The sequence below is a fragment of the Lolium perenne genome, chromosome 3, assembly GCF_019359855.2.
Source record: "Lolium perenne isolate Kyuss_39 chromosome 3, Kyuss_2.0, whole genome shotgun sequence".
NCBI classification, from domain to species: domain Eukaryota; kingdom Viridiplantae; phylum Streptophyta; class Magnoliopsida; order Poales; family Poaceae; genus Lolium; species Lolium perenne.
Window position 1 is genome coordinate 299,422,124 of NC_067246.2, and position 26,996 is coordinate 299,449,119.

General features: G+C 45.9%; 4 protein-coding genes across 4 annotated transcripts; 1 reads left to right on the plus strand and 3 right to left on the minus strand.

Moving 5' to 3' along the window:
- Positions 1 to 2,323: 2,323 nt before the first annotated feature.
- Positions 2,324 to 4,948, minus strand: LOC127338782 (uncharacterized). The gene is made up of 3 exons (XM_071827607.1): positions 4,435 to 4,948; positions 2,697 to 3,590; positions 2,324 to 2,589 (listed from the first exon to the last, which is right to left on the minus strand). Exons 1-3 carry the CDS (start codon positions 4,946 to 4,948, stop codon positions 2,543 to 2,545), a joined length of 1,455 nt encoding a protein of 484 aa, XP_071683708.1. The 3' UTR covers positions 2,324 to 2,542.
- Positions 4,949 to 5,644: 696 nt separating this feature from the next.
- LOC127345013 (cytochrome P450 89A9) lies at positions 5,645 to 7,693 on the plus strand. The gene has a single exon (XM_051371408.2). It carries the CDS (start codon positions 5,943 to 5,945, stop codon positions 7,506 to 7,508), a length of 1,566 nt encoding a protein of 521 aa, XP_051227368.1. The 5' UTR covers positions 5,645 to 5,942; the 3' UTR covers positions 7,509 to 7,693.
- A 1,634-nt stretch (positions 7,694 to 9,327) lies between these two features.
- LOC127345014 (PTI1-like tyrosine-protein kinase 2) lies at positions 9,328 to 13,879 on the minus strand. Its single transcript, XM_051371409.1, has 9 exons — positions 13,695 to 13,879; positions 12,126 to 12,251; positions 11,725 to 11,975; positions 11,493 to 11,619; positions 11,087 to 11,360; positions 10,218 to 10,350; positions 10,021 to 10,107; positions 9,716 to 9,883; positions 9,328 to 9,621 (listed from the first exon to the last, which is right to left on the minus strand). Exons 2-8 carry the CDS (start codon positions 12,217 to 12,219, stop codon positions 9,716 to 9,718), a joined length of 1,134 nt encoding a protein of 377 aa, XP_051227369.1. The 5' UTR covers positions 12,220 to 12,251; positions 13,695 to 13,879; the 3' UTR covers positions 9,328 to 9,621.
- Positions 13,880 to 15,878: 1,999 nt separating this feature from the next.
- LOC127345012 (probable methyltransferase PMT19) lies at positions 15,879 to 19,676 on the minus strand. Its single transcript, XM_051371407.2, has 6 exons — positions 18,932 to 19,676; positions 18,640 to 18,850; positions 18,238 to 18,517; positions 17,296 to 17,685; positions 17,112 to 17,189; positions 15,879 to 16,674 (listed from the first exon to the last, which is right to left on the minus strand). Exons 1-6 carry the CDS (start codon positions 19,601 to 19,603, stop codon positions 16,461 to 16,463), a joined length of 1,845 nt encoding a protein of 614 aa, XP_051227367.1. The 5' UTR covers positions 19,604 to 19,676; the 3' UTR covers positions 15,879 to 16,460.
- Between the last annotated feature and the right edge of the window lie 7,320 nt (positions 19,677 to 26,996).

A 26,996-nucleotide genomic window follows, 5' to 3' on the forward strand; every position in this document is an offset into this window, starting at 1 on the left:
CACTTGTGCATACTGTAGGCTTCCAATGGCCGAAGCATGTGGAACCGCTTTCATTTGATCGAGCTCGTATTGATTTTGGGGACTTTGATGTTTCCCAAAACTGTCGCCCTTGACTATAGGGGCAGGTGTGGCACTGCACTTATGCATATTATACTTACTTAGAATCTTTTCAAAATAAGCCTTTTGCGATAGTCCTAATACTCCATTGTTTCTATCTCGGTGAATTTCTATGCCCAAAACATATGACGCTTCACCAAGATCTTTCATATCAAAATTTGAGGACAAGAAATTCTTTGTCTCTTGCAGTAGACTAACATCACTGCTGGCAAGTAGAATATCATCCACATACAAGATTAGAAAAATATATTTCCCACTTTTAAATTTCGCATAAACGCAATTGTCCTCAATATTTTCTTTAAATCCAAATCTCTTAATTGTTTCATTAAACTTTAGATACCACTGTTTGGAGGCTTGCTTTAATCCATAAATGGATTTCTTTAGGCGACATCCCATTTCTTCCTTGCCTTCCATGATAAAACCCTTGGGTTGTTTCATGTAGACATTTTCTTCTAAATCCCCGTTTAGAAATGCCGTCTTTACATCCATTTGATGCAACTCTAAATCAAAATGTGCAACTAGTGCCATGATGATTCTGAAGGAATCCTTACATGAGACCGGAGAAAATGTCTCATTGTAATCTATCCCTTCTCTTTGTGTAAATCCTTTTGCCACAAGTTGTGCTTTGTACTTTTCGACATTCCCATTGGAGTCATATTTTATTTTGTAGACCCATTTGCAGCCCACTGTTTTGGCTCCTTTAGGAATATTCTCTAAGTCCCAAACATGGTTGGCACTCATCGATCTCATTTCGTCTTCCATGGCCTCCACCCACTTTGATGAATCTGGGCTTCTCATGGCTTCTTCATATGAAGTGGGATCACCTTCCATATGAATTCTTTCTGTGTTGTAAACTTTGTAATCAGTCGAAATGGCTGATTTTCTAGCTCTTGTAGACCTTCTAGGGGCCACATTCTCTTGAGCATTCTGTTCCTCAACTTGTGGTTCAGCTTGTGGAGGTGGCTGTTGTTGCTCCCTTTCATGCTCAACAAATGGTTCATTCGTCTCCTGACGGACAGGTTCCGAATTTTCACTCATCGTTGTCATGGGTGGAGTCACAACAGGCGCTTGCACCACAATCGCAGGGATTGTCGGTACAGGTGCACACGGTAGCGCAAAAAATGGCTCCTGAGTCATCGGATTGGGTGCATGCACCCTCTTCTCCTCAAGATCAATTTTCCGAGCTACCATGCTCCCCCTCATCATTTCGTCCTCTAAGAAGACAGCATGTCTCGTTTCCACAAACTTTGTGTATTTCTCTGGACAGTAGAAACGATAACCTTTTGACTTTTCAGGATAGCCAATAAAATGGCAGCTGACTGTTTTGGTATCTAACTTTGAGATATTTGGATTGAATACTTTGGTCTCAGCAGGGCTCCCCCACACTTTCAGGTGGTTTAGAGAAGGCACTCTCCCTGTCCATAGCTCATACGGCGTTTTGGGCACCGATTTGCTTGGTACTCTGTTTAGAATGTGAATAGCGGTTTTTAACGCCTCAATCCACAATCCCAATGGTAGGGTGGAATAGCTCATCATACTGCGCACCATATCCATAAGGGTACGGTTGCGCCTTTCAGCTACCCCATTCTGCTGAGGTTCGCCCGGCATCGAGTACTGGGCGACTATTCCAGTCTCCTGTAGGAACCTTGCAAAAGGTCCAGGGACTTGGCCATATGGAGTATGTCGACCGTAGTACTCCCCTCCACGATCAGACCTGACTATCTTTATTCTTTTATCATGCTCAACTTCAGCTTTGAATATTTTGAATTTATCCAACGCTTCTGTTCTTTCTTTTATTGGATAAATATAACCATATCGGGAGTAGTCATCCGTGAATGTTATGAACGAATCATAGCCATCCACACTTTTCACCGGAAATGGTCCACATATATCGGTGTGAATTATTTCTAGTGTTGTTGTGCTTCGATTTACACCCTTTTTAATTTGCTTTACAAATTTTCCTTTAATGCAATCGATGCACTGTTCTATGTCTGAGAATTCTAATGGAGGAAGAATATCATTTTTAACGAGTCTTTCTATTCTCCCCCTCGAAATATGGCCTAGGCGATAGTGCCATAATTTCGATGATTCATCAGTTCTTTTTCTTTTCTTTCCTTCTATTTCCGACGAGGATATTTGTTCATTCACTTTACACACAGACAATACTTTTTCACGCAAGGACAATAAATAAAGCTCATCATGGAGTATAGCAACCCCAACATAAGAATTATTACACCATATGGCACATTTGCCATGTCCAAAATAACATTGATAACTGTCTTTATCTAAGCGCGATACACTTATTAAATTTCTATGTATGGAAGGAACAAATAAGACATCTCTAAGCAGAATAGTCAAGCCATCAGCTAGCTCCAAGAGGACGTCGCCAACAGCTTCAACTTCTGCTTGAATTCCATTAGCGACTTCAACGCATCCTTCGCCTCTTTTCGTAGTCCTCGTCGAATGGAATCCCTGTAAATAATTTGCAACATGAACAGTTGCACCTGAATCAATCCACCAAGTAGATTTCGAAAACTGTGTATACAGGGATTCATTTACAAAGGAAACTAAATTGTTACCTTTCTTTGCCATTAATTCTTTCAGAAAAGCAGGGCAGTCTTTCTTGTAGTGCCCAGTCTTCTGACAGTGAAGACACTGATCTTTGTTCACTGGCAATGGCCTGGGCTGGAACTTCTGCTGATGCTGCATTGGGGCTTTACCATATTGCTTTGAAGGAGAACCATTGTTGCTTGGTGTGAAGGGCCTTTTCTTATTGTCCTTCACATAATTGATGGTACCTCCATTCTGTGCCTTGAGTCTATCCTCCTCTTGCACACACATGGCAATGGTCTTTTCAATGTCCCATTTCTCAGGGCTCATGTTGTAATTGATGACAAAGTTGTCAAACTGTTGTGGCAATGAAGCCATCACCAAGTGAACCAGAAGTGCAGGCTTCAGCTCCAGGTCAGCATCCATGGGCTTCAGCTTTGCAGCCATGTTGCTCATCCTGAGGATGTGCTCCCTGATGCCATGTGCACCTCCAGTATACTTTTCTGTCACCAGCTGCTTCAACAGCTGGGTTGCATATGTCTTTGAAGAACCAGTGAACTGGCTCTTTATCTTTTCTAGGTACTCCCCAGCGGAAGCACACTCTGTAATTGAGCCCACTATGGCGTTCTCAATTGTATTCTTTATGAATGCCATGCACTTTTTGTTGGCAGTCTGCCACTTTCTGTTCTCTAAGGCGTAGGGCATCTCCACAGGAGCATGGTCCCTTTTCTTTTGAGCCCATGCATCATCAGTATCCCCGTCAGCTCTGACGGGGTCAACAGGCTTGATGGGCTGCGGTGTTTCAACCACCCAGTCCACCTCAGCACAGACGAAGGCGAAATCCACCTTCTTCCTCCATTCTGTGTAGTTATCCCCTCTAAGGGTGGGAACATCCTTGATGCAGCTCATCAAGTAGAACCCTCCTGAAAACCGCAAAGAAGTGAGAACAGTACAATTGCAAATTATAATTCAACGTTGGTCCGAATTAAAACATGCAACTGTTAATGCAAATAAAACTATATCACCGTTGGGCAGAAATAGAGATAAATGCACATATCATTGCAACAAAACATGGTCATGGCATTAATAACGTTGGTCAAAAAATAACAGAACCATAATTGTCACAATAACCACTTTTCATTTAACTTTGAATTTTAACTATCATGTTGCATTTAAAAAATGCTTCTTTTACTATTTGCAGCGGAAACTATGAATTTAAACTTTAAACTTTGAACTTTTCAGAGGCATTTCCTTTACTTTTTAATTTCTGAACAAATATTTTGTTGGTCCTATTTATTCAGAAAAAACTAGACAAAATTTTGGCAAAAAAATGACCCAAAACTGCCTAAATATGCCTCTGTAATTGATAAAACTGTGCAAAAACTGTAAAAAAAATGACTGTTACTTTACAGCGCGGCCCGCGGCCCACCACGCGGTGCGCGACGCGCAGCCTACGCGGCGCCCACGCTGTGCGGCCAGCGTCGCCCACTCGGGGCCTCGCCAACGCGGCCCGCCCGATGGCCTGCCCGCGGCCTGGCAAGCGGAGCCCACGCGCGGCCTCGCCGCCCGCCCGCGGCCTGGACGCCACGGTGCCGACGCAGCCCACGCTGCCTCCACGCGGCAGCCCCTTCTGGCCGTCGGATCGAATCCGACGGTTCCCCTTCTGTTTCGGCCGGGATAAAAAGGGTGGCCAACGGCCCAAACCCTAACCCTAGGGCCATTTGCCCCCGACCCCTTCTCTGGTCTTTCCTCTGGCGGCTGAGCGACCGAGCGCCGCCCCTGGCAGCTCGCCGGCGGCTGCAAGCGCGCCGCCCGGCGGCTCCTCGCGCTCGCTCGGCAGCCCCACCGCCCCTTTCTCTCTGGCATCTGGGAGGAACGGCTGCTCGCCCGCGTGCGCAGCAGTTGGCCCCCTCCCTCTGTTTCCTCCACCAGATCCCGGCGCGGCGGCCAAGGAACGGGGGCAGAAAACGGGCGGCGGCGCCCCCTGTACCTCTTGGCGGCGGCGCGTGCACCCGAGGGTGGGCGCGTCACCGTCAAGCGGCGCAGAGGCGGTGCCCTTTTCCTTTGCCGGCGACCGAGCCGCAGCACAGTAAGCCAGTGAGGTCCATCTTCTTTTCTTTGCCCCCGGCCTGCATAGCAAGTGGGAGTAGCCCTTCTTCCCGATGCCTCGGCTTGCCGATGCGCATCGGGATCGAGAGGGGCGGCGCGGCCTTGCGGCGGCACAAACTTTGCCGGCGAGCCCGAGGACCTCGGCCGGTGTACTTTTCTTTTCTTTTTGCATCAGGGAGGATCTAGGGTTTACTGTACTTACTTTTCTACCTGAACAAATAAGATCTATACGTTCTAACAGATGCTCTGATACCAATGTTAGAGTAGCCAACGACTACACTAGATCTTATACAGGTAGATGCTATTGCTGTTGGGTACACTGCTAGATCTGAGAGAGAGAGATGAGTACCTTCTCCCTTCGAGGTTGAACCGTCGGACGCCGACATGGTGGCGGCGACGGATGGAGTGGATGAGCGGTGGCGGCGGTGGAGCTTCCCGTCGGCTCAGCGCTAACCCTAGATCGGATTGGTATGTCGGTGGGGCGTACGGCAAAGTGAACCTCGTACTGCGAGCCGCCGGCCCCCACCTCTCTTTATAGCGCTGGCGACAGGGGCCCACCAACCATAACGGGTTGGGCGCCCCCGATCAGGGCGCAGGTCAAAGGGGCCCGGTGGGCCGTTGGGCCCACTCGGAAGAGATCAATCTAACAGAATAATGTAAGACACTGAGCACAAAGTTTCGTTCTCACCTAGCTGACAACTAGCAAATTCCTGTAAATAAACCTGCAATCTCATGTGGCCCGTTGGGCAACACACTACTCCTAAAAATTGCATCGCTCCGCTCCGCTCCTAGCTTGAAGCGCTCTCCCGATCGACACCAGCGAGCGACCACCGTGCACATCTATGATCTATCTATCCTTCCTTGGCGATTTGGTGTCCACTGAATTCCTCCACCTCGCTCTCATTCACGTAAACCACTCGAGAGTCGAGACGTTAGTGCCCGCGTATTATCTCCCCGGCGTCTTGTAGTGTTCATCTCAACCACTCACTCTGTTGTCCCCAAGAGCTGAGAAATTAAACTTGGCAAGTATCCGTCCATTGCAGAAGAAAAGAGATGAAGAAGAACTCAAACTCTCAAATGAAATCTTGACACGAACCTTTAGCAGAAGGTGCAATACGAAGTAGTAGTACGGACGGACTACGTAGGAGTACAAAAATCGTTGGTGCATGCCCAGCAACGAACAAGCACACCGGCGGCCGGCAATGGATCAGGCGGCGGACTCGTACTCCACCTCTACCACGCCCCTGCTCCTCCTCGGCTCCCTCGCGCTGGCGGTCTTGCTGCTCGTGCTCTTCGGGCATGGGCGCCGGAAGGCGCGGCTCCCGCCCGGTCCACCGGCGCTGCTCTTCCTCGCCAAGTTCGTGGCGCTCCGGCGATCGATCTTCGACCTGGGCCCGATGATCGTCGACCTCCACGCGCGCCACGGCCCCGTCATCTCCATCCACCTCTTCCGCACGCTCATCTTCGTGGCCGACCGCAAGATGGCCCACCGCGCGCTCGTCCAGGGCGGCGCCACCTTCGCTGAGAGGCCGCCGCCGGTCGATCCCACCCGCCTGTTCACGTCCGGGGGTCGCGACATCAGCTCCTCCCCGTACGGGACCTACTGGCGCCTGCTCCGCCGAAACCTCGCCGCGGAGGCGCTCAGCCCGGCCCGCGTCGCGCACTTCGCGGACGCCAGGAGGTCGGCGTGCGACGGCCTCGTCTCCGGCCTACTCAGAGAGCAAGAGCGGCAGGGGCAGGAGGAGGCCGTGACGCTGAGGCCGTTGCTGCGGCGCGCCATGTTCGAGCTGCTCGTCTTCATGTGCTTCGGCGCTCGGCTGGACCGCGAGGCGCTGGACGAGGTGGAGGAGCTGCAGCACCAGGTGCTCGTCGCCTTCACCTCCTTCCCGGTCTTCGCTTTCTTCCCGGCGGTCACCAAGAGGCTCTTCCGCAGGCGCTGGGCGGGGTACCTCGCGGTGCGCCGCAGGCATGAGGAGGTGTTCGTCCCGCTCATCCACGCGGAGCGCGCCGGCGGCGACCCGCCGTGCTACGCAGAGTCCCTCCTCGCCGTCCGCATGTCCGACGACGTCCGGCTCACGGACGCCGAGATGGTCAGCCTCTGCTCCGAGTTCCTCAACGGCGGGACGGACACCACGGTGACCCTGCTGGAGTGGATCATGGCCGAGCTCGTGAACCGCCCCGACGTCCAGGCCAAGGTGTACGAGGAGGTGAGAGCCAACCCAGACCTCAACGACCTGCAGGGGATGTCGTACCTGAAGGCCATCGTGATGGAGGGGCTGCGGCTGCACCCGCCGGGCCACTTCCTCCTCCCGCACGGCGTGCAGCACAGCGGCGACGGTGGCGTGGAGATCGGGGGCTACATGGTGCCCAAGGGCGCGGAGGTGAACTTCCTCGTGGCCGAGATCGGGCGCGACGAGACGGTGTGGACGGCGGCGCGGGAGTTCCGGCCGGAGAGGTTCCTGGAGGGCGCCGAGGGGCACGGCGTGGACATCACGGGCAGCAGGGAGATCAAGATGATGCCTTTCGGAGCGGGCCGGAGGATGTGCCCGGGTTACTCGCTCGGGATGCACCACGCCGAGTACTTCGTGGCCAGGATGGTGATGGACCTCGAGTGGCGGCCGCCGGTGGAAGGGGAGGAGGTGGACATGGCGGAGACGCTGGATTTCACCACTGTTATCAAGCATCCGCTCCGTGCGCGCCTCTTCGCCAGGACTAATTCCCACAATGCATGATGAATTTTGTGTCCAAGGGATGAAGGGAGAGTGTTAGGAATAGTTAGCTAAGCAGGAAGTTAGTGATCCAAACGCTACTATATGTATCGCCAACAGTCGCAAACCTTTGTAAACCACCTCAAAGGCATCTCTTCAGGAACTATATAAAGCCCTGAACAAGCATCAATAACATTCTTGGGTCTCAATCACAAGTTCTCAACACAGAGAAGGAAGCGCCTCCTTAATCTCTGCTTCTTCTTGTTTCTCCATGTCCACATGGTTTTGCTACTTTCTGTACTTAACACGCCAGATCCAAAAGAAAAAAAGAGGAAATATTGACTGTATCTTATCTTTTTTTTGTAACAGCGGAGCGCCCCAGAAGGGGCTCGAACAGTGGAGGTATAATTTTGTTACAAAGGACTCCAAGAAATAAGAAAATTACACATAGGTCCCTAGTATTTGTAGAAAGGACCTTGCTAAAATATTTGAGATTGCAATCTAGTCAATCCTCTTCCCCACTGTGGAGCAGAGAATGCAGCGCGCTGCAGACATGGACGACGCATGGGACGAAACCACTTGCCTTCGGCCTGGCAAAGCTCTCAACACATGCGTTGAAGACGGGCCTCCGAATGGAGGTTGAAAACATGCCGAGCACACCTTGGCCAAATATTTCAGCGCCCTCTTTCGGGACGCAGAAGAGATGCTCCAAGCAGAACAGGTTCTTGAACTCCAAAGCCACTCAAGCAGAGCACCAAATGCACGCCGACACCACGGCGGGAGAATCAACCTACCATCGAACATAGAGTTTTTGCCACGAACCTGGGGAGGCAAGCAAAGGTGATGTCGGTGACGATGAGCATGGGAGCTCACAAGAGCAGATTCACTTGTACCCCGGTGTAGGTCAGAGAGCAGGTTGCCGGAGAGTAGGAGCTCCGAGCCGTGCTCACCACCATGGCGAACAACTAGCATGAGATCTAGATCATGGGCAGCCGATGTCGATCTGCAGAGAATACCTGCCATGGCTTCAAACACTAAATCCAGAGCCTGGGCCTCAAGCTTATTGAAGGACCGGGAGAGGAAGAGCGAGTAGCAGTCGCACGCACCACACCGCCACCGCCAGCAAGATCTCCATTACCGGCCGCTCGGCGCCGTCTGGAAGCACCGAGAGCCTCGGTCACCGGCATAACGCCATACTCCACTTGGGAAACAAACACAAGACCTAGACTACTATGTACAAAGGGGAACCGGCCTCCTCTCTCCCAGTCACTCCGGCTGGTGAGGCCGCCAGATGAGATGGAAAGAGGAGCCGGCAGAGGGAAGGCGACCCTCAAAGTACTGTTCACGCGTGAGAGAAAGAGAATGCTAGTGAAAAACTTGACTTTGTTTGTTTGTACTGTATCATATCGGTTGCTTGAAAAAGGGACCGACGACTTGTTTTGGATTACTCGATATTGTTTTCAAGGGAACACTAAGTACTATCCAGCTATGCACGACCATGGTTTGCCATACTCGTCATACAATCATAGCAAGTTTGTGAGCCACTTTGTTCGCACGCTGACACTCTACACACCTGGAAAAGGGCCACCTGCTGCGCCAAATTAAGTGCCTCCGTTGAAGCACTCAACTTAGCACCAAAGTGGCAAAGTGCGAAGGCGTCCCTGACATTGTTCCGCACGCTCTGCACCTCATTCGTCTTCTCTTCACGTTGGAGATGCCCTGAGGATGGCTGCAAGTTCTATTTCCCTCGGCTCATGCATTATCATGAGGATCCCCAAAAAGTATGGCCTTATATCCATATATAGTTGCACAAGAGAATTTAAACACCTACTATAGCTGCCAGGGAGGATCCAACTGCATTTTCGTCAAAAAGCCATGTAAGGATTTACAGTCCAATTTCAACAAATGTGAATATTTCGGACATTGTTCGCTACAGATATCCCATAGTTACACATAATGAAGGGCGTTTCCACCAAAACACATCTTAATGCAGTTAGTTGCAGAGATCTGACAAGTGATGGCTCTGTTGTCTGCATATCTTGGCTTGCATATATATCATCCAAGCTTTTCGTCAAAAGAGATAGCAGCATGAGGAAAGTGAACTATGTTCATCCCGCGTCTTCAGTTAAAAGGTATCCTGCGCAACAACAGAAGCATTACTTGTGTGACCCATAAATTCGATGAGAATCTAATGGCAGAACAAACTTGCAAACCAGGTATCCTGAACTTACTTATTTTTCGGTTAATTCTGTGTGTGAATCAACTGTCCATAGCGCTGGTGGTGGTGCAGGGGGAGTTTGCTTGTTCAAGGTTAGGGGAGATAAAGCCTTGACCACAATGCTCATGCTTGGACGGAACTCGGCTTCATATTGCACGCACAAAGCTGCTACCGCTGCAAGCTGCATTTAAGAAGATGCAGCGGTGAAAAATGTGAAAACAAAGACTGGCATGACAGAGCAACACATGAGTTGTCATGGAAGTGGATGCATAGAGAGAGCGAGACAGTGAAGGACAAACGGGGGTAGGAGGGACAGACCTTTGCAACTCCTTTAGGTGGATATTCACCATTTAACCGGGGATCTATGCACTGTTTAACCTTATCTTCTGTTAACCTCGGTGTAGCCTGCACAATAGAAGCTATATATGCTCAGAAAACTGACTAACAAATTCTCATGTAAGGATGGTGATGTGTCTTCTTATGATAAATGAGTAAAACTATAACGTGGTCATTACCCATGTAACCAGGCTCTGCTGTCCTCTAGGCATTGTATGGTCCACAGGCTTTCTTCCTGTCAGAAGTTCCAAGAGAACGACTCCAAAACTATATACATCACTTTTCTGGGTCAGCTGACCAGTCATTGCATACCTGCAGAAAGTTTATATGACACACTCCACGTTACCAAAATGGTGTTACTTAATAATAGTACTATGTACTTTCAGGATTCTGCAGACAACCGCATCAGCTCAAGCAAGATTCTCTATAGTCAGTATCACAGTAGCAGAGTGGTTACTGCTAGGTGGGCTTGACTTGTTTCTGACTAGTTACAGATCTGGTTAGTAGCAGATAAAATATTTCAATTTCATGGCTACATCTGCTAAATACTAGAACTGCACCCCCTCCACCTGGATTAATTTCTCTTTTTTGGAATGTTAGTATACAATAAGCCGGTCTTACCTGGCCAAACAAGCTTGACGAGGGGCTTTTCATATAACTGTCCTCAAGTGGGGCTACAATGTTGTAACAATAGACAAGTGACAATGGGCTGGGCTCTACATCGACACAAGAATCTCAAATATTTTTATAGAAGAGCCAGAATGTCAAATGCATGCCAGGGTGGGATTGATTTCTAATGTTGCATCTAGATGTGCTTATCTGTCAACTCAACATGTTTTTTTTTCCTTTTGAGAAACTATGTAGGTATCACTTGGTTTATCGATATATCGCAGAGTCCATTAGGCAAGTGCATACAGCACACAAAACTAAATTTAGCAATAAAATAGTCATCCAAATACTAATTCGTTGTAGGCCTTTGGTAATTGTTAGTGACCCTAGTACTAACTCATCATAGGCACTCTGTAGTTTTTTAAGTGAGAAATTTTACTCTGGAGCGTGATAGCCGAAGGTTCCCAACACACGAGTAGAATGCAGCCGAGCAGCCATATCTGGAGCCTGATTTGAGAGATTGAAGTCTGCAATCTTGGCCTTGAAGTCCTCAAATAAGAGGATATTACTTGATCTAACATCTCTATGCACGATAGAAGGTTGAACCTTCTCATGCAGATATTCAAGTCCTTTGGCAGCGTCAACAGCGATTTTCATTCGCTGCATCCAATCAAGTGCAGGACCAGGTTGTGCACCCTGTACTCCTTTTCTTCCTGTTAACACAAGTGAGGAAAAAAATTGCTTACAAATACACAATAAATGTACCAACCCAATTCCCACATTCCAGATGAGAACAGGAAATTTTCTATCCAATTGTGGAGTGTGATGGATATGCGTAATCATACCATGTAGAATATCATGCAGAGAACCCATGGTTGCAAATTCATAGGCTACTATACGAAGATTACGCTCCATACAGTACCCCAAAATATCTACGAAGTTTTCATGTTTCAGTCTTGAAACCAAGGAAACCTAACATCAGAAAATAAGGATTACTGTTTAGAGACACTTCATACGTTGAAAAATGTCAATGATATAGCCAAGAGAATGATTTCAATCTTTAGTAGCAAAGACAACCTGAGTCAAGAATTCCGAGGTGGTCTCGTTTTCAGTGGAATCAAGTTTCTTCACAGCCATTTTTGTCCCGTTATCAAGGACAGCATAGTACACTCTCCCATAAGACCCTTCTCCTATCAGAGCCGTTGCCCCGAAATCATCAGTCTTTTCTATCAGTTCGTCCAATGATAGAACAGGAATATCGATAGAGAGAGCTGAATCTTGTGGCTCGGCTTTCACAGTAGCAGAATCTTTCAAACCCTTTCTCATTCCTTGGAAAAGAAGAGACGAATTAACATCAGATTCTATATTAGAATGGTGGCAAATCTCAGATCATGCATCAGAACAGAGTTTTAAGTTCACATAGCATGGCAATTATAACATAATCAATAGAGGATACAATCAAGTTAAAACGAGCGTACCATCTACATTACTTGTTGGCGCCTTGGCATGCCCATTTTCACGCTCATCAAACTCAGCATCTTGACGGCTGCAGCAAATCCAGCGACGCCACATTACTCTCTCTTTGCCTTGTTTTTGCGCCTACTCTGTAAAGCACATAAAAGTTTACCAGGAGAATATAATATGATTGAAACAGGAGTATGTCTAACTTCAGATCTCCGATCATCTCCTTACAACTGAAGCAGGCCCAAAATGCCACGGAAGTTGGCGGCCAAAAGCAGCATATAATAAATTCTAGGACAGCACTATTCCAACCACCATCAGGGCCGGCCCTAGTGGGTGGGCAGGGTGTGCGGCCGCCCAGGGCCCTAAAAATCTGGGGGGCCAATTCTAAATACATGTACCTGTACATATGTTGCCTGTCTAACTATGCTCAGCTGAAAGAAAAGGCCCATGGCAGATCATAGGACCTTGACATGAACGTGCCGGACTTAGCTTCGTATTCCATCGATCTAGGGAGACGATTAATTTGCTACTTACGTACTTTGCTTCGTATTCCACGCAGCCGTGATTGAGAATAGTTCTACACCTCGTCGCTTCGTTGGCAGCCAGGAGGGATTGATCTCCTGCTGTGCTGGTTGTTCTCTTCTTTTCCCTGCCTACGTCGCCCAGCTCCGGACGACGGTCGATGGCACGACGCCATCTTCGTGTGACGGTGCGACCGATCAGCGATCTCCCGCACACAACACACTTCGGCTGCCCACACCGATTCAATCGCCGTCCGCCGTCCGTCGGTAACAGTTCGCGACTACTCATGTACACACTTTTTTATTTTAAAGTAAATTTTCTCTAATTCTGAATTTTTGATGGTCAGTTTGTCGACTCGTCGTCTTGTCGATGTCGTCTTCCTTGAGAAAGGGTCCATCTGGTCACGCTAAAGTTTTAGTCTCGCCCAGGGCCCTCAAAATATTAGGACCGGCGCTGACCACCATATATGTTCGGAAGGAGCATTTTCCAAGATTTTTCCGTTAAAGGGGTTTAGATTAGCATTCTGAAACATCAGCAGTGTTCCTAGTGAAAACAAAACATCTCGATGTCACAAAAAATCTATAAAATCTTGGAACTAGCAACCATTTCTGCGAAGTAGACCAGCTAGAATTTGCTTCCTCTATACAACAAATTTACCCATATGCATATTACCTCCATGACTCCATCAAAACAACACGGGATTTCTGCAACCGTTTCAGCTAAAATAAATAACGGCATCTGGCGAAAATTCCCATCCCAAACAACAAAAAATCACCTCGCATAAACCCCCAAATACTAGAGATTCCATCACCAAACCCGTCATCTACGACCTATATTCAGACACAGCCCACACGATCGCCTACATCAAATTGGTTTCCAGGTCTGGACCGCAGAAGAAAGCGTTTGCGCACGGGCTTGTGGATGCAGTTGCTCAGAGAAAATTCCATGAAACTGGATTCAAGGGGAAAAAAAGGAAAAGTCGTACCAAAGCTGCGCACTACTGAAAAGGGAGGGTTCAGGGTTGACGAAGAGGAGGGGACTAATCGACGGAGGAAGCTCACCTTGAGACGGCGGGGTGGTGCACGCGAGCGGAGAGAAGGATGCGGACGGGGACGAACGGAGGCGCGTCGCCCTGGGACTCCGGTCGCCGCTGCCGCCGGTCGCAGCCTCCTGGACGGGTGCGGCGGCGTATGTGGGACGGAAGTTGTGTGGGAGACGAACGCCAACAGAGTATCTAGCCTGTTCTGCTCTGTTCTGTTCGATTCACTTGCGAGGCAGGGGCGAATATGTAATTTCAGATTGGGTTTAGATTGGATTATTGCTACTTCCTCCGTCCTAAAAGAAGATTTTCTCAGATTTATTTAGATTTGTACTCCGTTCTCAAATAGTCTACATTTTAGGCTGAAAATTTGTTCTGAAATACTCTACATTCTAACGTTTAGTCAACAAAAACACTGAAAACGAAACGGTTCTCTTTTATCTATTGGATGTTACTATTTTTAATATAGTTTGGAGTGGTTATTTACCTATTTAACTAGTACTAATAAATGCCGTACTAATTTATCTAATTTTTTCTAGCATGTAGACTAAAACAGAACGGAGGGAGTATATATCTACATACAAAAACACGTCTAGATAATATAAATTAGGCAAAATTAAGACATCTTTTTTGGGCGGAGGGGGTAACACTAAAGAATGGAATAAACAACACATTTTACCAAATGGAAAAAATTATGAGGAAAATTTTATTTACACATAAGTTACATATACCAAAGTAAAAAAAGGGTCTTCCGGCGTATTGGGCAAAGTGCAGTCACACATTTTATTATAATAAATAGGTAGTTCGTGATGGAGGCGGTGGTCCCATTTTACAATGTTTTCGTTCTCTTCATACATTTTCATATGTTGTACGGGATATCTGTTTTAGGGTTGTCTAGTGCACTATGCTAGATTATGTTTGTACGGTGCCTCATGAAAATAAATTTACCAGCAGACCTGCACAAGAGAAGTGCATGGTGTACTAATTTGTGCGGTTGTTTTAATTAGCAGTCACGTGTTAGGAGTGAAGCATGAGCTATTAAGATTCTTAACGATGAATTTTTAGAATGAATTGGACGTATAAGCAATCATCAATCAATATGAATATAATCCTAGAAACAACAAAAGTTCATATCGTGCACCAGAACAAACCCATTATAATGGAACGGCATAATACAGGCACAGCCTTGTGCCAAACCGAATAGCATCAATGTGGCAAACCAAGTTGTTGCACTTGTGCAACTGATATGTGATTTGGGGTAAACATGTCACATGAGTTTTTCTTATACAAACAATATTGTCGACCCCATGACCTATGCATATAAAATACAATAGATAGTCGTAAGTTCAACAAAAGTTATGAAGCTCTTTTACACAAAGAGAGTTGAACTAGAAAACTCTTATAATACAAGGGCAAAGCTTACTCCCTACTACCCAGTAAAAAATTGCATCCCTACTACCCAGTAAGAAATCCCTACTACCCAGTAAAAATATGAACACTGCTATGCGTACGATAAATCCTGCACGATTTCTGCCCGACATTCCGTATGGGCCTTCGATGTATCATGTCAGATCAGTCTAAGCCGGTGGATCATGCATCGTACCAGAATCGTACTTGGAATTTGGAAAGGTCGTAAGCACATCATTTCCGTAAAAATATATAGACCCTACTACCAACCATATTTGGGTTTGTTTAGCCTATGGAGTAGTCGATTAGTGTTTCTTTCATTTCCTGTCGGATTAGAATGTTCTGTGTATGTTAAACCGATTCTTATCTTTCTCTTTGAACCTTTAGATAAAATAAAACTGAAACATAATAGGATAAGAATGCATGAGTAAGATCTCAATATTTTGAAAAAAAAAAGGTTATTTGAACATGCATCTACAAATATAACATATCCGATTATCTTAGTGCCACTGCCAGGCTCTAGCATGGAGATTAAAGTGCGTATCTTGGCTTGCTAGACTTCTGAATCAAACCAAGCAGACCACAACATTTCTTGGCGGCTGTTTTCGTGCCCGTGGAAAGCGAACTATTCCACCACTCTACGGTCGGTGCTGACATACGTTGCATTTGCTTATGTTCTTAGCTTGCGGCCAAGTCTAGTCTACTGTCATGATTTGTCAGATGATCATTGCTGCAGCACTGCATTCACGGTGTCGCACCTGCGAAGCACAAATAATTACTGACACGATGTCGCGAGAGATTAAAAAAAACATGTCCATACTCAATTTACACTTTGCTTGTACAACACCCCTGAATAACATTGTAACAAGTAACAACCAGCCCTTTGGGCATCCTTAGTCTGAACTTGGACGAACCAGGCAAGGCGGGTCAACAACAGCTCTCTTCTGCACTGGGCCACACAGATTATTAGCTGTAGACCCTCCATGAGTCCATAGATCATGAAACCAATCACAACGTTGTTCTCTCCAACAACATAGGTCACCACACTGCTTAGCGAGAAGACCAAGGCAAACCCAGAATGGATCTGACCAGTGACCGACTCCTGGCTCCAATATATTTACACCACACCTCTTACAGAAACATGCACAACTATAGTTCAGTCATTCCAATACACATTCGATATATGTACAGAATACCAGAGTCGAGCTCGATGCCACCTATGCTACAAACTGTACACCATCAGGATTATTTGTTTATCTAGACACGTAAGTATGTGTGTGATAACTGTATCCTTGCCTTCGACTCTTTGTCTGTAGTCTGTACAGGTAACTAGATCATCATGGTACTGTTAACCGATACCACATATTGTTGGTTCTTCTTTCTAATTCTCAGGCAGTGAGAAGGAATTATTCACGATGAGAAGCTTCTGAGGATCCGAGGCCTCATCCTCCGCATCGACGACCCGGCTGTGCCATTGCAGACGATCAGCAGCCTCCTTCACTTTCAGAACAACATCAGCTGCGTCCCGAATTATTGCAGCGCCCCCTGGCCGGAGAATGCGGTCCATCTCGACCAGTATGTCAAGGGTGCCACACCTGCAGATAGATTGAGTGTCAAAATGGTGCGCAGCTGGCCGCAACACTTATTGAGTTTCATAGTGACTGCTTTGTGAAGTCGTCATATTCGTCAGTCAGGTGGTATGTTCAAAATGGAGAAAAACGTAACTTAGGATCCCTTTTTATAGAACAGAAGATATACATATGCTGATGTTATTTAGCAATTAAGGGATTCAAACACTTCCATGATTATGTCGGATAAATTTCACCTTAGCTATCCATTTTTTCAGATAAGCAAATTCAGATGTCCAAGGCCCAATGGAAAATGGTGAGTGTCTATTAATGTTCAGGCAGAGTTTGCCCCTAGCATAACTATGTGAACCATAGGTTGTGTAGTGGGACACTGGGTACTATTATTGTCTTTTTCTGAGGCTGTTACAACAAAATAGGAAAGAAAATTACAGGGAGTAACTTACTTGTCGATATACAAGCTGAATACTCCATTAGCGTGTATCAGATCATATGTACGTGGATAAGTAGAGAAAGCCTCACACCTGACATAGGAAAAAAATGACTCAGAATAATTAGTTTTTCTATATCTTAATGGAAGAGTAGAAACAGTACTTCATTGCAAGACAATATTCACTTTTGTAACATTACCAGTCCATATATGTCCCAATCAGGCCACGCTCGTAGATGACACCGAGAGTGTTTTCCGTTATATTTGCAGGAACCACATTCATGACCCAAACAGGGTATTTCGACATAGCAGCAGCAAAGCCACCAAAGCCAGCATTCATGTCCATGACATTTCTGTAACTTCTGCGAGATAAATCTTTCAAATATGTCCCGTAGAGTTCAAATCTTCTCATCCAAATGGAATAGTCATGCTTGTATGCCTGGATAGACATCCCCTTAATTCCCCCATTGGCTATCCTTGGTGGCACTGCAACAAGTCTTTGAGGCCATTTCTCTATGGTGCCACGGGCGCTATCACCAACAAGATCGACTCTTGGAAGCTGACTTATGCACATCGAAATATTTACATACCTATAAGATCGAAGACATCCATTCATCGTTTCATGAGTTCATCTATACGTAATCATTCAGTGCAAAGAAGAGAGGACATGTATGTTAGATTATCCAATGACTCAGCTACTGTTTTTTTTTCTTATTTGGCAGTAAGCTCTTTGGACTCACTGGTGCTGTACTCACACTCTAACTAACTTACTTGGACGCACTTTTTTGTCCATGCTTTAAGAGTTTCCTTTTAGTCTTAGAGTTGTCCCCTGAAATGTTCCACGTACTACAACCTATCTTCAACTAACCCCAGGAGATACAAGGCCTCCGAAAGGTACACATGACCAGAATTCAGTTAGAGGCAGATGATGTCATGATTTTACAGATCCTTTTGCCATGTTACATACACATCGCCAAAATTTATAAAATAACGGTAATAGTTTGCATGTTTCTTGTCAGCCTCACGATAACAAGCACGGAGTATATAACATAAACATTAATCCCGGATAAACTATTCTTATGCTTCAACCACACACAAAATGCCTTGAAAAGCAAAGTTGATGCTGGCAAGGAGAAACTTACCAAGCGGTATCTGGGTTATCTTCTGTGCACAACTTTGCTTCTTGGACACAGTGGAGATGATCAGTAGGCTTTCTCCAAACAGAAACTGCGCCCTTATCTGACACCATCTCCCAACAGAGCTTATTTGCAATATTCTCCCTCGCTAATTGCTCATCCTCAAGGCTCTTGATTGTCTGGTTGAGGTCCTTGCAGGGTGATTTCCAGCCGATGGGTGGACCAGACATAACCCAGTACCCACCAGGTCTCAAAAGTCGGTCAATTTCCAGCATGTACAGTCCACCTGGAATCAGCTATAGGTGAATGAGAACATCAGGAAATATGTGCATATCATAGGCTAGATGGAAGATACGTAGTAAGCTTCAATGATCAAGAGAGATAATGTCGACTTCTTGCATGTCCTACCATGAGCAGCCCATGAAACATGGCAGTCTGCGCAGTGCACCATGTCGAAGGAGCTCGACGGATACGGCAGCCTGCGAGCACCGAGCGCTCCAATCATCGCGGGCAGTCCACGCTCCAAGGCGATCTGGACTGGTGCGCCGTGTGTGTCCCTCGGAGCAATGGACATGGTGAGGACGCCGTAGCTCATCAGGTAGTCCCCAAAGCTCGCAAACTGCAACAAGCGACATGCGTCGCGTTGAGAACAATGTGGCAATCTAGTGCAGATGCGAAGAGGTTTAGTTCAGTTTCTTACTCCGCACCCGATGTCGAGAGCCGTTCGCACCGTGCCGCCGCGCAGCGGCACCACGCGGTCAATCTGCTCGACGTAATTCCCCACCCCCTTGGGGAACACCAGCCACTCCCCTCGCGCGGCCACGGGGTCCTGGGAGTCCGCGAGCTTGGTCACGGTAGTAAGCGGGGGGAGATCCACGTTGGCGTACCGCGCGCGCTCCCGCCGCTCGGGCCACGGCGGGGGCGGCTCGTACCCGGGTGGCGGCGGGACGCGGCAGTGCGGCGGTGGCGGTGGGGGGTGAGGCGGTGGGTCCTCGGGCGGGTGCGGAGGAGGATGCGGCGGGCGCGGGGGGCAGTGGCGCTCGGCGGAGGGAGGTTCGTGGCAGGGGACGTGGTGGGCGTGGTTGGGCGGGCAGGGCGGGACGGGCGGCGGCGGGGGGTGCGGGTGCGGGCGGGGATGCTCCGGGAGCAGCGGCGGCGAGGGTTCGGGCGCGGGGGGTAGCGCCGCGGTTGTGGAGGCGCTGGTGGACGGAGGAGGTGGCGAGGCGGAGGCGTAGTCGTCCCGGGCGCGGGAGACAACAGCGGAAATGAGGAGGAGGAACGTCGTGGCCGCGGCGGCCGCCGCCGCCGCCAGGGAGAGAGCCCGCGGGAGCGGCTTGATGACGGCGTCCACCGCCGCCACCGAGTCCGGCATGGCGCCGCGCGTGATTGGTACACTGGAGTGGAGTGGAGTGGATAGTATCGGATGCTCCGAGCTAGTGCTCGAAGCGTGGTGGGTTGGCTCCATTGCGGCCGTCGTGCTCGTATTTGAGGTGCCAGATGAGAGTGGGCGGTTACCCATGCGGGCCCGACGGTTAGCGGGTGTGACCCACGCAACAGTGACACGCCAGAATCAAGGCAAATTCGACAAAAATAACCCTATGTGAAAGAAATTCGAGAAGTAAACTCCGGGCGAAACAATTTCATGAAAATAACCCTTTTATGTCGCGTCTGTCCCCGGGGCGTTGCATACTCTGGTGCCACTCCTAGCAGCACAACACTGCAGCCCCTCCCAGCGTGGAATGGCGGGGCCAACATTCGCAGGTGTGGCGCTGGGGTGTTGCACAACAATGTGTGGCGCTGCAGCCGGCGGTGAGGCACATCAACACTTAATCTCCCACAGCCTGAGCCCGAGCCGGCCCAGCCTGGGTACTTGATCTCCCACAGCGCTTCTTCCCTAGTTGAGAGCAGTGGCGACGGCAGGATAAACTTCCTCTCCCCTCCTCTCTTTATCTACCAAAATCCCTAGATCTGAAGCTTCCCTCAGTGGATTTGTACCACTCCAAGTTCCTATAGGTACTCTCCCCCATTTCCCTTTTTTTTGACCCATTAAAATGTTGTTCTTCGTGTGGCTAATGTCCAAATCTTGGAAACCCTATAAATATGAATTGAAACCAAAATGAATGCTTGACTCTTGTTGGTTTGGCCAATGTTGTCTCCTATGATGCATATGAAGCAATTTTCCTTAAGATTGGTAGGTTAGGGTTAGGGTTGGGGTTGGGGTTTTTGAAAGGTTAGGTTTAGTGTTGTTGTTATGTTAGGGTTAGCGTTTTTGTTAGCTTGTAGGTTATGTTTTGGTCACCGAGGTCTTAGAACAAGTTAGGATTGATTTGAATTGGATGGACTTGAATTATGTTGTTGAGTTGGGAGGGAAGACATAATGCGGGGTTCGGAATGCATGTCCATTGAAATACAATGCGTATCAACTCGGAGCAACGTTGGGTTGCATATAAGGAGGTGGTGACCAAATCTCTATATAAGGCTCTTGAGTTGTTTGCCACCCAAAAGGTTGATAGTACTTTGCAATTAGACTTGAACTAGAATGCATCCCCGTTGAATGGTAGGAATCATCAACCCTTGAACTAAGAGGAAATGAGCCCACCGCGTTGTAATCAACATGACATGATGCAAACATGTAGCCCGATTGCAAAGAACCAAGAGAAAGTATTGCAAGAGGAACAAATGAGTATGGGGATGATGAGAATAAGGTTGAACTCCATGACAACAATGTTGGATATTTGGATAAGTATTATGCACAAGAAAATATGGACCATGACCTCCCGTAAAGTCGATGCTATGCACCGGACTCGGATGACGATGGTTGATGACGCGTAAAGCACACGTCCGTTGGGAACCCCAAGAGGAAGGTGTGATGCGTACATCAGCAAGTTTTCCCTCAGTAAGAAACCAAGGTTATCGAACCAGTAGGAGATGAAGGCCACGTGAAGGTTGTTGGTGGCGGAATGTAGTGCGGCGCAACACCAGGGATTCCGGCGCCAACGTGGAACCTGCACAACACAATCAAGATACTTTGCCCCAACTTAACAGTGAGGTTATGAAGGCCACGTGAAGGTTGTTGGTGGCGGAGTGTAGTGCGGCGCAACACCAGGGATTCCGGCGCCAACGTGGAACCTGCACAACACAATCAAGATACTTTGCCCCAACTTAACAGTGAGGTTGTCAATCTCACCGGCTTGCTGTAAACAAAGGATTAATCGTATGGTGTGGAAAATGATGTTTGTTTGCAAAAAAACAGTAGAGAACAATGATTGCAGTAGATTGTATTCAGATGCAAAAGAATGGACCGGGGTCCATAGTTCACTAGTGTTGTCTCTCCAATAAGATAAATAGCATGTTGGGTGAACAAATTAAAGTTGGGCAATTGAAAAATAGAGAGGGCATAACAATGCACATACATATCATGATGACTAATATGAGATTCACTTAGGGCATTACGACAAATTACATAGACCGCTATCCAGCATGCATCTATGCCTAAAAAGTCCACCTTCGGGTTAGCATCCGCACCCCTTCCAGTATTAAGTTGCAAACAACAGACAATTGCATTAAGTATGGTGCGTAATGTAATCAACGCAAATATCCTTAGACAAAGCATTGATGTTTTATCCCTAGTGGCAACAACACATCCACAACCTTAGAACTTTCTGTCACTGTCCCAGATTCAATGGAGGCATGAACCCACTATCGAGCATAAATACTCCCTCTTGGAGTCACAAGTATCAACTTGGCCAGAGCCTCTACTAGCAACGGAGAGCATGCAAGATCATAAATAACACATATATGATAGATCAATAATCAACTTGACATAGTATTCCATATTCATCGGATCCCAACAAACACAACATGTAGCATTACAAATAGATGATCTTGATCATGATAGGCAGCTCACAAGATCTAAACATGATAGAACAAGAGGAGAAGACAACGATCTAGCTACTGCTATGGACCCATAGTCCAAGGATGAACTACTCACACATCAGTCCGGAGGCGATCATGGTGATGTAGAGTCCTCCGGGTGATGATTCCCCTCTCCGGCAGGGTGCCGGAGGCGATCTCCTGAATCCCCCGAGATGGGATTGGCGGCGGCGGCGTCTCTGGAACTTTTCTCGTATCGTGGCTCTCGGTAATAGGGTTTTCGCGACGGAGAGTATAAGTAGGCGGAAGGGCAGAGTCGGAGGAGGCACGGGGGCCCCACACCATAGGGCGGCGCGGGCCCCCTTGGCCGCGCGGCCCTGTGGTGTCGGCGCCCCGTGGCCCCACTTCGTATCCTCTTCGGTCTTCTGGAAGCTCCGTGGAAAAATAAGACCATGGGCTTTCGTTTCGTCCAATTCCGAGAATATTTCCTGTGTAGGATTTCTGAAACCAAAAACAACAGAAAACAGGAACTGGCGCTTCGGCATCTTGTTAATAGGTTAGTGCCGGAAAATGCATATAAATGATATAAAGTGTATATAAAACATGTGAGTATTGTCATAAAACTAGCATGGAACATAAGAAATTATAGATACGTTTGAGACGTATCAAGCATCCCCAAGCTTAGTTCCTACTCGCCCTCGAGTAGGTAAACGATAACAAGGATAATTTCTGAAGTGACATGCTACTATCATAATCTTGATCAATAGTATTGTAAAGCATATGAGATGAATGAAGTGATTCGAAGCAATGGTAAAGATAATGACTAAACAACTGAATCATATAGCAAAGATTTTTCATGAATAGTACTTTCAAGACAAGCATCAATAAGTCTCGCATAGAAGTTAACTCATAAAGCAATAAATTCTTAGTAGAAAGTTTTGAAGCAACACAAAGGAAGATATAAGTTTCAGCAGTTGCTTTCAACTTCAACATGTATATCTCATGGATAATTGTCAACACAAAGTAATATGATGAATGCAAATAAGCAAGTATGTAGGAATCAATGCACACAGTTGACACAAGTGTTTGCTTCTAAGATAGAAAGAAAGATAGAAAGAAGTAGGTAAACTGACTCAACATAAAGTAAAAGAAAGGCCCTTCGCAGAGGGAAGCATGGATTGCTATTTTTGTGCTAGAGCTTTTATTTTGAAAACATAGAAACAATTTTGTCAACGGTAGTAATAATTCATATGTGTTATGCATAAGACATCCTATAAGTTGCAAGCCTCATGCATAGAATACCAATAGTGTTCGCACCTTGTCCTAATTAGCTTGGATTTTCATGGATTATCATTGCATTACATATGTTTCAACCAAGTGTCACAAAGGGGTACCTCTATGTCGCCTGTACAAAGGTCCAAGGAGATAGATCGCATTTGATTTCTTGTTTTTGATAGATCTCAACTTAGGACATCCATACCGGGACAACATAGAAAACAGATAATGGAATCCTCTTTAATGCATAAGCATTCAATCAACAGTTAATATTCTCATAAGAGATTGAGGATTAATGTCCAAACTGAAACTTCCACCATTATTCATGGCTTTGGTTAGCGGCCCAATGTTCTTCTCTAACAATATGCATACTCAAACCATTTAATCATGATAAATCACCCTTACTTCAGACAAGACGAACATGCATAGCAACTCACATGATATTCAACAAAGGTGTAATAGTTGATGGCGTCCCCAGAAACATGGTTACCGCTCAACAAGCAACTTATAAGAAATAAGATACATAAGCTACATATTCTTTACCACAATAGTTTTTAAGGCTATTTTCCCATGTGCTATATATTGCAAAGACAAGGAATGAAATTTTAAAGGTAGCACTCAAGCAATTTACTTTGGAATGGCAGAGAAATACCACATAGTAGGTAGGTATGGTGGACACAAATGGCATAGGTTTTGGCTCAAGGTTTTGGATGCACGAGAAGCATTCCCTCTCAGTACAAGGCTTTGGCTAGCAAGGTTGTTTGAAGCAAACACAAGTATGAACCGGTACAGCAAAACTTACATAAGAACGTATTGCAAGCATTATAAGACTCTACACTGTCCTCCTTGTTGTTCAAACACTTCACCAGAAAATATCTAGACTTTTAGAGATACCAATCATGCAAACCAAATTTCAACAAGCTCTACAATAGTTCTCCACTAATAGGTGCAATCTACATGATGCAAGAGCTTAAACATGATCTATTTGAGCAAAACAATTGCCAAGTATCAAATTATTCAAGACAATATACCAATTACCACATGAAGCATTTTCTGTTTCCAACCAAATAGCAATGAACGAAGCAGTTTCAACCTTCGCCATGAACATTAAAAGTAAAGCTAAGAACACCAGTTTTCATATGAACGAGCAGAGCATGTCTCTCTCCCACACAATAAATGCTAGGATCCGATTTTATTCAAACACAAACAAAAATAAAAACATACAGACGCTCCAAGTAAAGCACATAAGATGTGACGGAATAAAAATATAGTTTCACTAGAAGTGACCTGATAAGTTGTCGATGAAGAAGGGGATGCCTTGGGCATCCCCAAGCTTAGATGCTTGAGTCTTATTGAAATATGCAGGGATGAACCACGGGGGCATCCCCAAGCTTAGACTTTTCACTCTCCTTGATCATATTGTATCATCCTCCTCTCTTGATCCTTGAAAACTTCCTCCACACCAAACTCAAAACAAACTCATTAGAGGGTTAGTGCATAATCAAAAATTCACATGTTCAGAGGTAACATAATTATTCTTAACATTTCTGGACATTGCCCAAAGCTACTGAAAGTTAATGGAACAAAGAAATCCATCCGACATAGCAAAAGAGGCAATGTGAAATAAAAGGCAGAATCTGTCAAAACAGAACAGTCCGTAAAGACGAATTTTTTAGAGGCACTTAACATGCTCAGATGAAGAAGCTCAAATTTAATGAAAGTTGCGTACATATCTGAGGATTACTCATGATTTTTCGCTGATTTTTCTGATTTACGTACAGAGAGATCTACTCAAATTCGTGACAGCAAGAAATCTGTTTCTGCGCAGAAATCCAAATCTAGTATCAACTCTACTATCAAAGACTTTACTTGGCACAACAATGCGATAAAATAAAGATAAGGAGAGGTTGCTACAGTAGTAACAACTTCCAAGACTCAAATATAAAACAAAAATTGCAGAAGTAAAATAATGCGTTGTCTCCCATAAGCGCTTTTCTTTAACGCCTTTCAGCTAGGCGCAGAAAGTGTGAATCAAGTATTATCAATAGATGAAGCATCAACAGAGGAGTTGGGAGTTTTCTCAACAATGCATTGTATATTATCTATGTAAGTTTCAGAGACTCCTCTTTCATTACTTTTAGGCTTACTATCCTCCTCAAATAAATTTTCAGGGACAATCCAATCAAAATTCTTTTCTAGTGCCACATGCATTCCTAAGAGCTTGCAAGGTATTGGTGCTTTAATCTCCCCCTCACAATTGACTTTATTAGTGTACTTTAGTCTATCTTTTTCCATCTTTTCAAGTGTTTTTTGCAAAATCGGTATAAAATCCAAGCATCTTATGTTGAATAAAGACTTTTCTAGCTTCTCTAGCTACATCACCAAATTCTTTAAGAAGGGTTTCTAAAACAAAATCTTTCTTTTCTCCTTCTTCCATATCAGAGAGTGTAAGAAACATATGTTGCATTATAGGGTTAAGATTAACAAATCTAGCTTCCAACATGTGTACTAAAGAGGCAGTAGCAATTTCATAAGTAGGAGCAAGTTCTACCAGGTGTCTATCTTCAAAATCTTTAATTGTACTAACATGAGTGAAAAATTCTTCTATATTATCTCTTCCAGTGATAGACCCATGCCCCACTGACATATCTTTAAGAGTGAACTTAGATGAAAGCATGATGAAATAAACAAAATGTAAATGAAGTAAATGCAAGTAACTAATTTTTTGTGTGTTTTTAATATAGAGAACGCAAACAAGACAGTAAATAAAGTAAATGCAAGTAACTATTTTTTTTGTTTTTGATATAGAGAAAACAAACAAAGCAGAAAATAAAGTAAAGTAAAGCAAGACAATAACAAAGTAAAGATATTGGATGTGGGAGACTCCCCTTGCAGCGTGTCTTGATCTCCCCGGCAACGGCGCCAGAAAAAGAGCTTGATGACGCGTAAAGCACACGTCCCTTGGGAACCCCAAGAGGAAGGTGTGATGCGTACAGCAACAAGTTTTTCCTCAGTAAGAAACCAAGGTTTATCGAACCAGTAGGAGCCAAGAAGCACGTTGAAGGTTGTTGATGGCGGAGTGTAGTGCGGCGCAACACCAGGGATTCCGGCGCCAACGTGGAACCTGCACAACACAATCAAGATACTTTGCCCCAACTTAACAGTGAGGTTGTCAATCTCACCGGCTTGCTGTAAACAAAGGATTAATTGTATGGTGTGGAAAATGATGTTTGTTTGCAAAAAACAGTAGAGAACAATGATTGCAGTAGATTGTATTCAGATGCAAAAAAATGGACCGGGGTCCACAGTTCACTAGTGGTGTCTCTCCAATAAGATAAATAGCATGTTGGGTGAACAAATTACAGTTGGGCAATTGACAAATAGAGAGGGCATAACAATGCACATACATATCATGATGACTAATATGAGATTGACTTAGGGCATTACGACAAATTACATAGACCGCTATCCAGCATGCATCTATGCCTAAAAAGTCCACCTTCGGGTTAGCATCCGCACCCGTTCCAAAGATTAAGTCGCAAAACAACAGTAAAATTGCATTAAGTATGGTGCGTAATGTAATCAACACAAATATCCTTAGACAAAGCATTGATGTT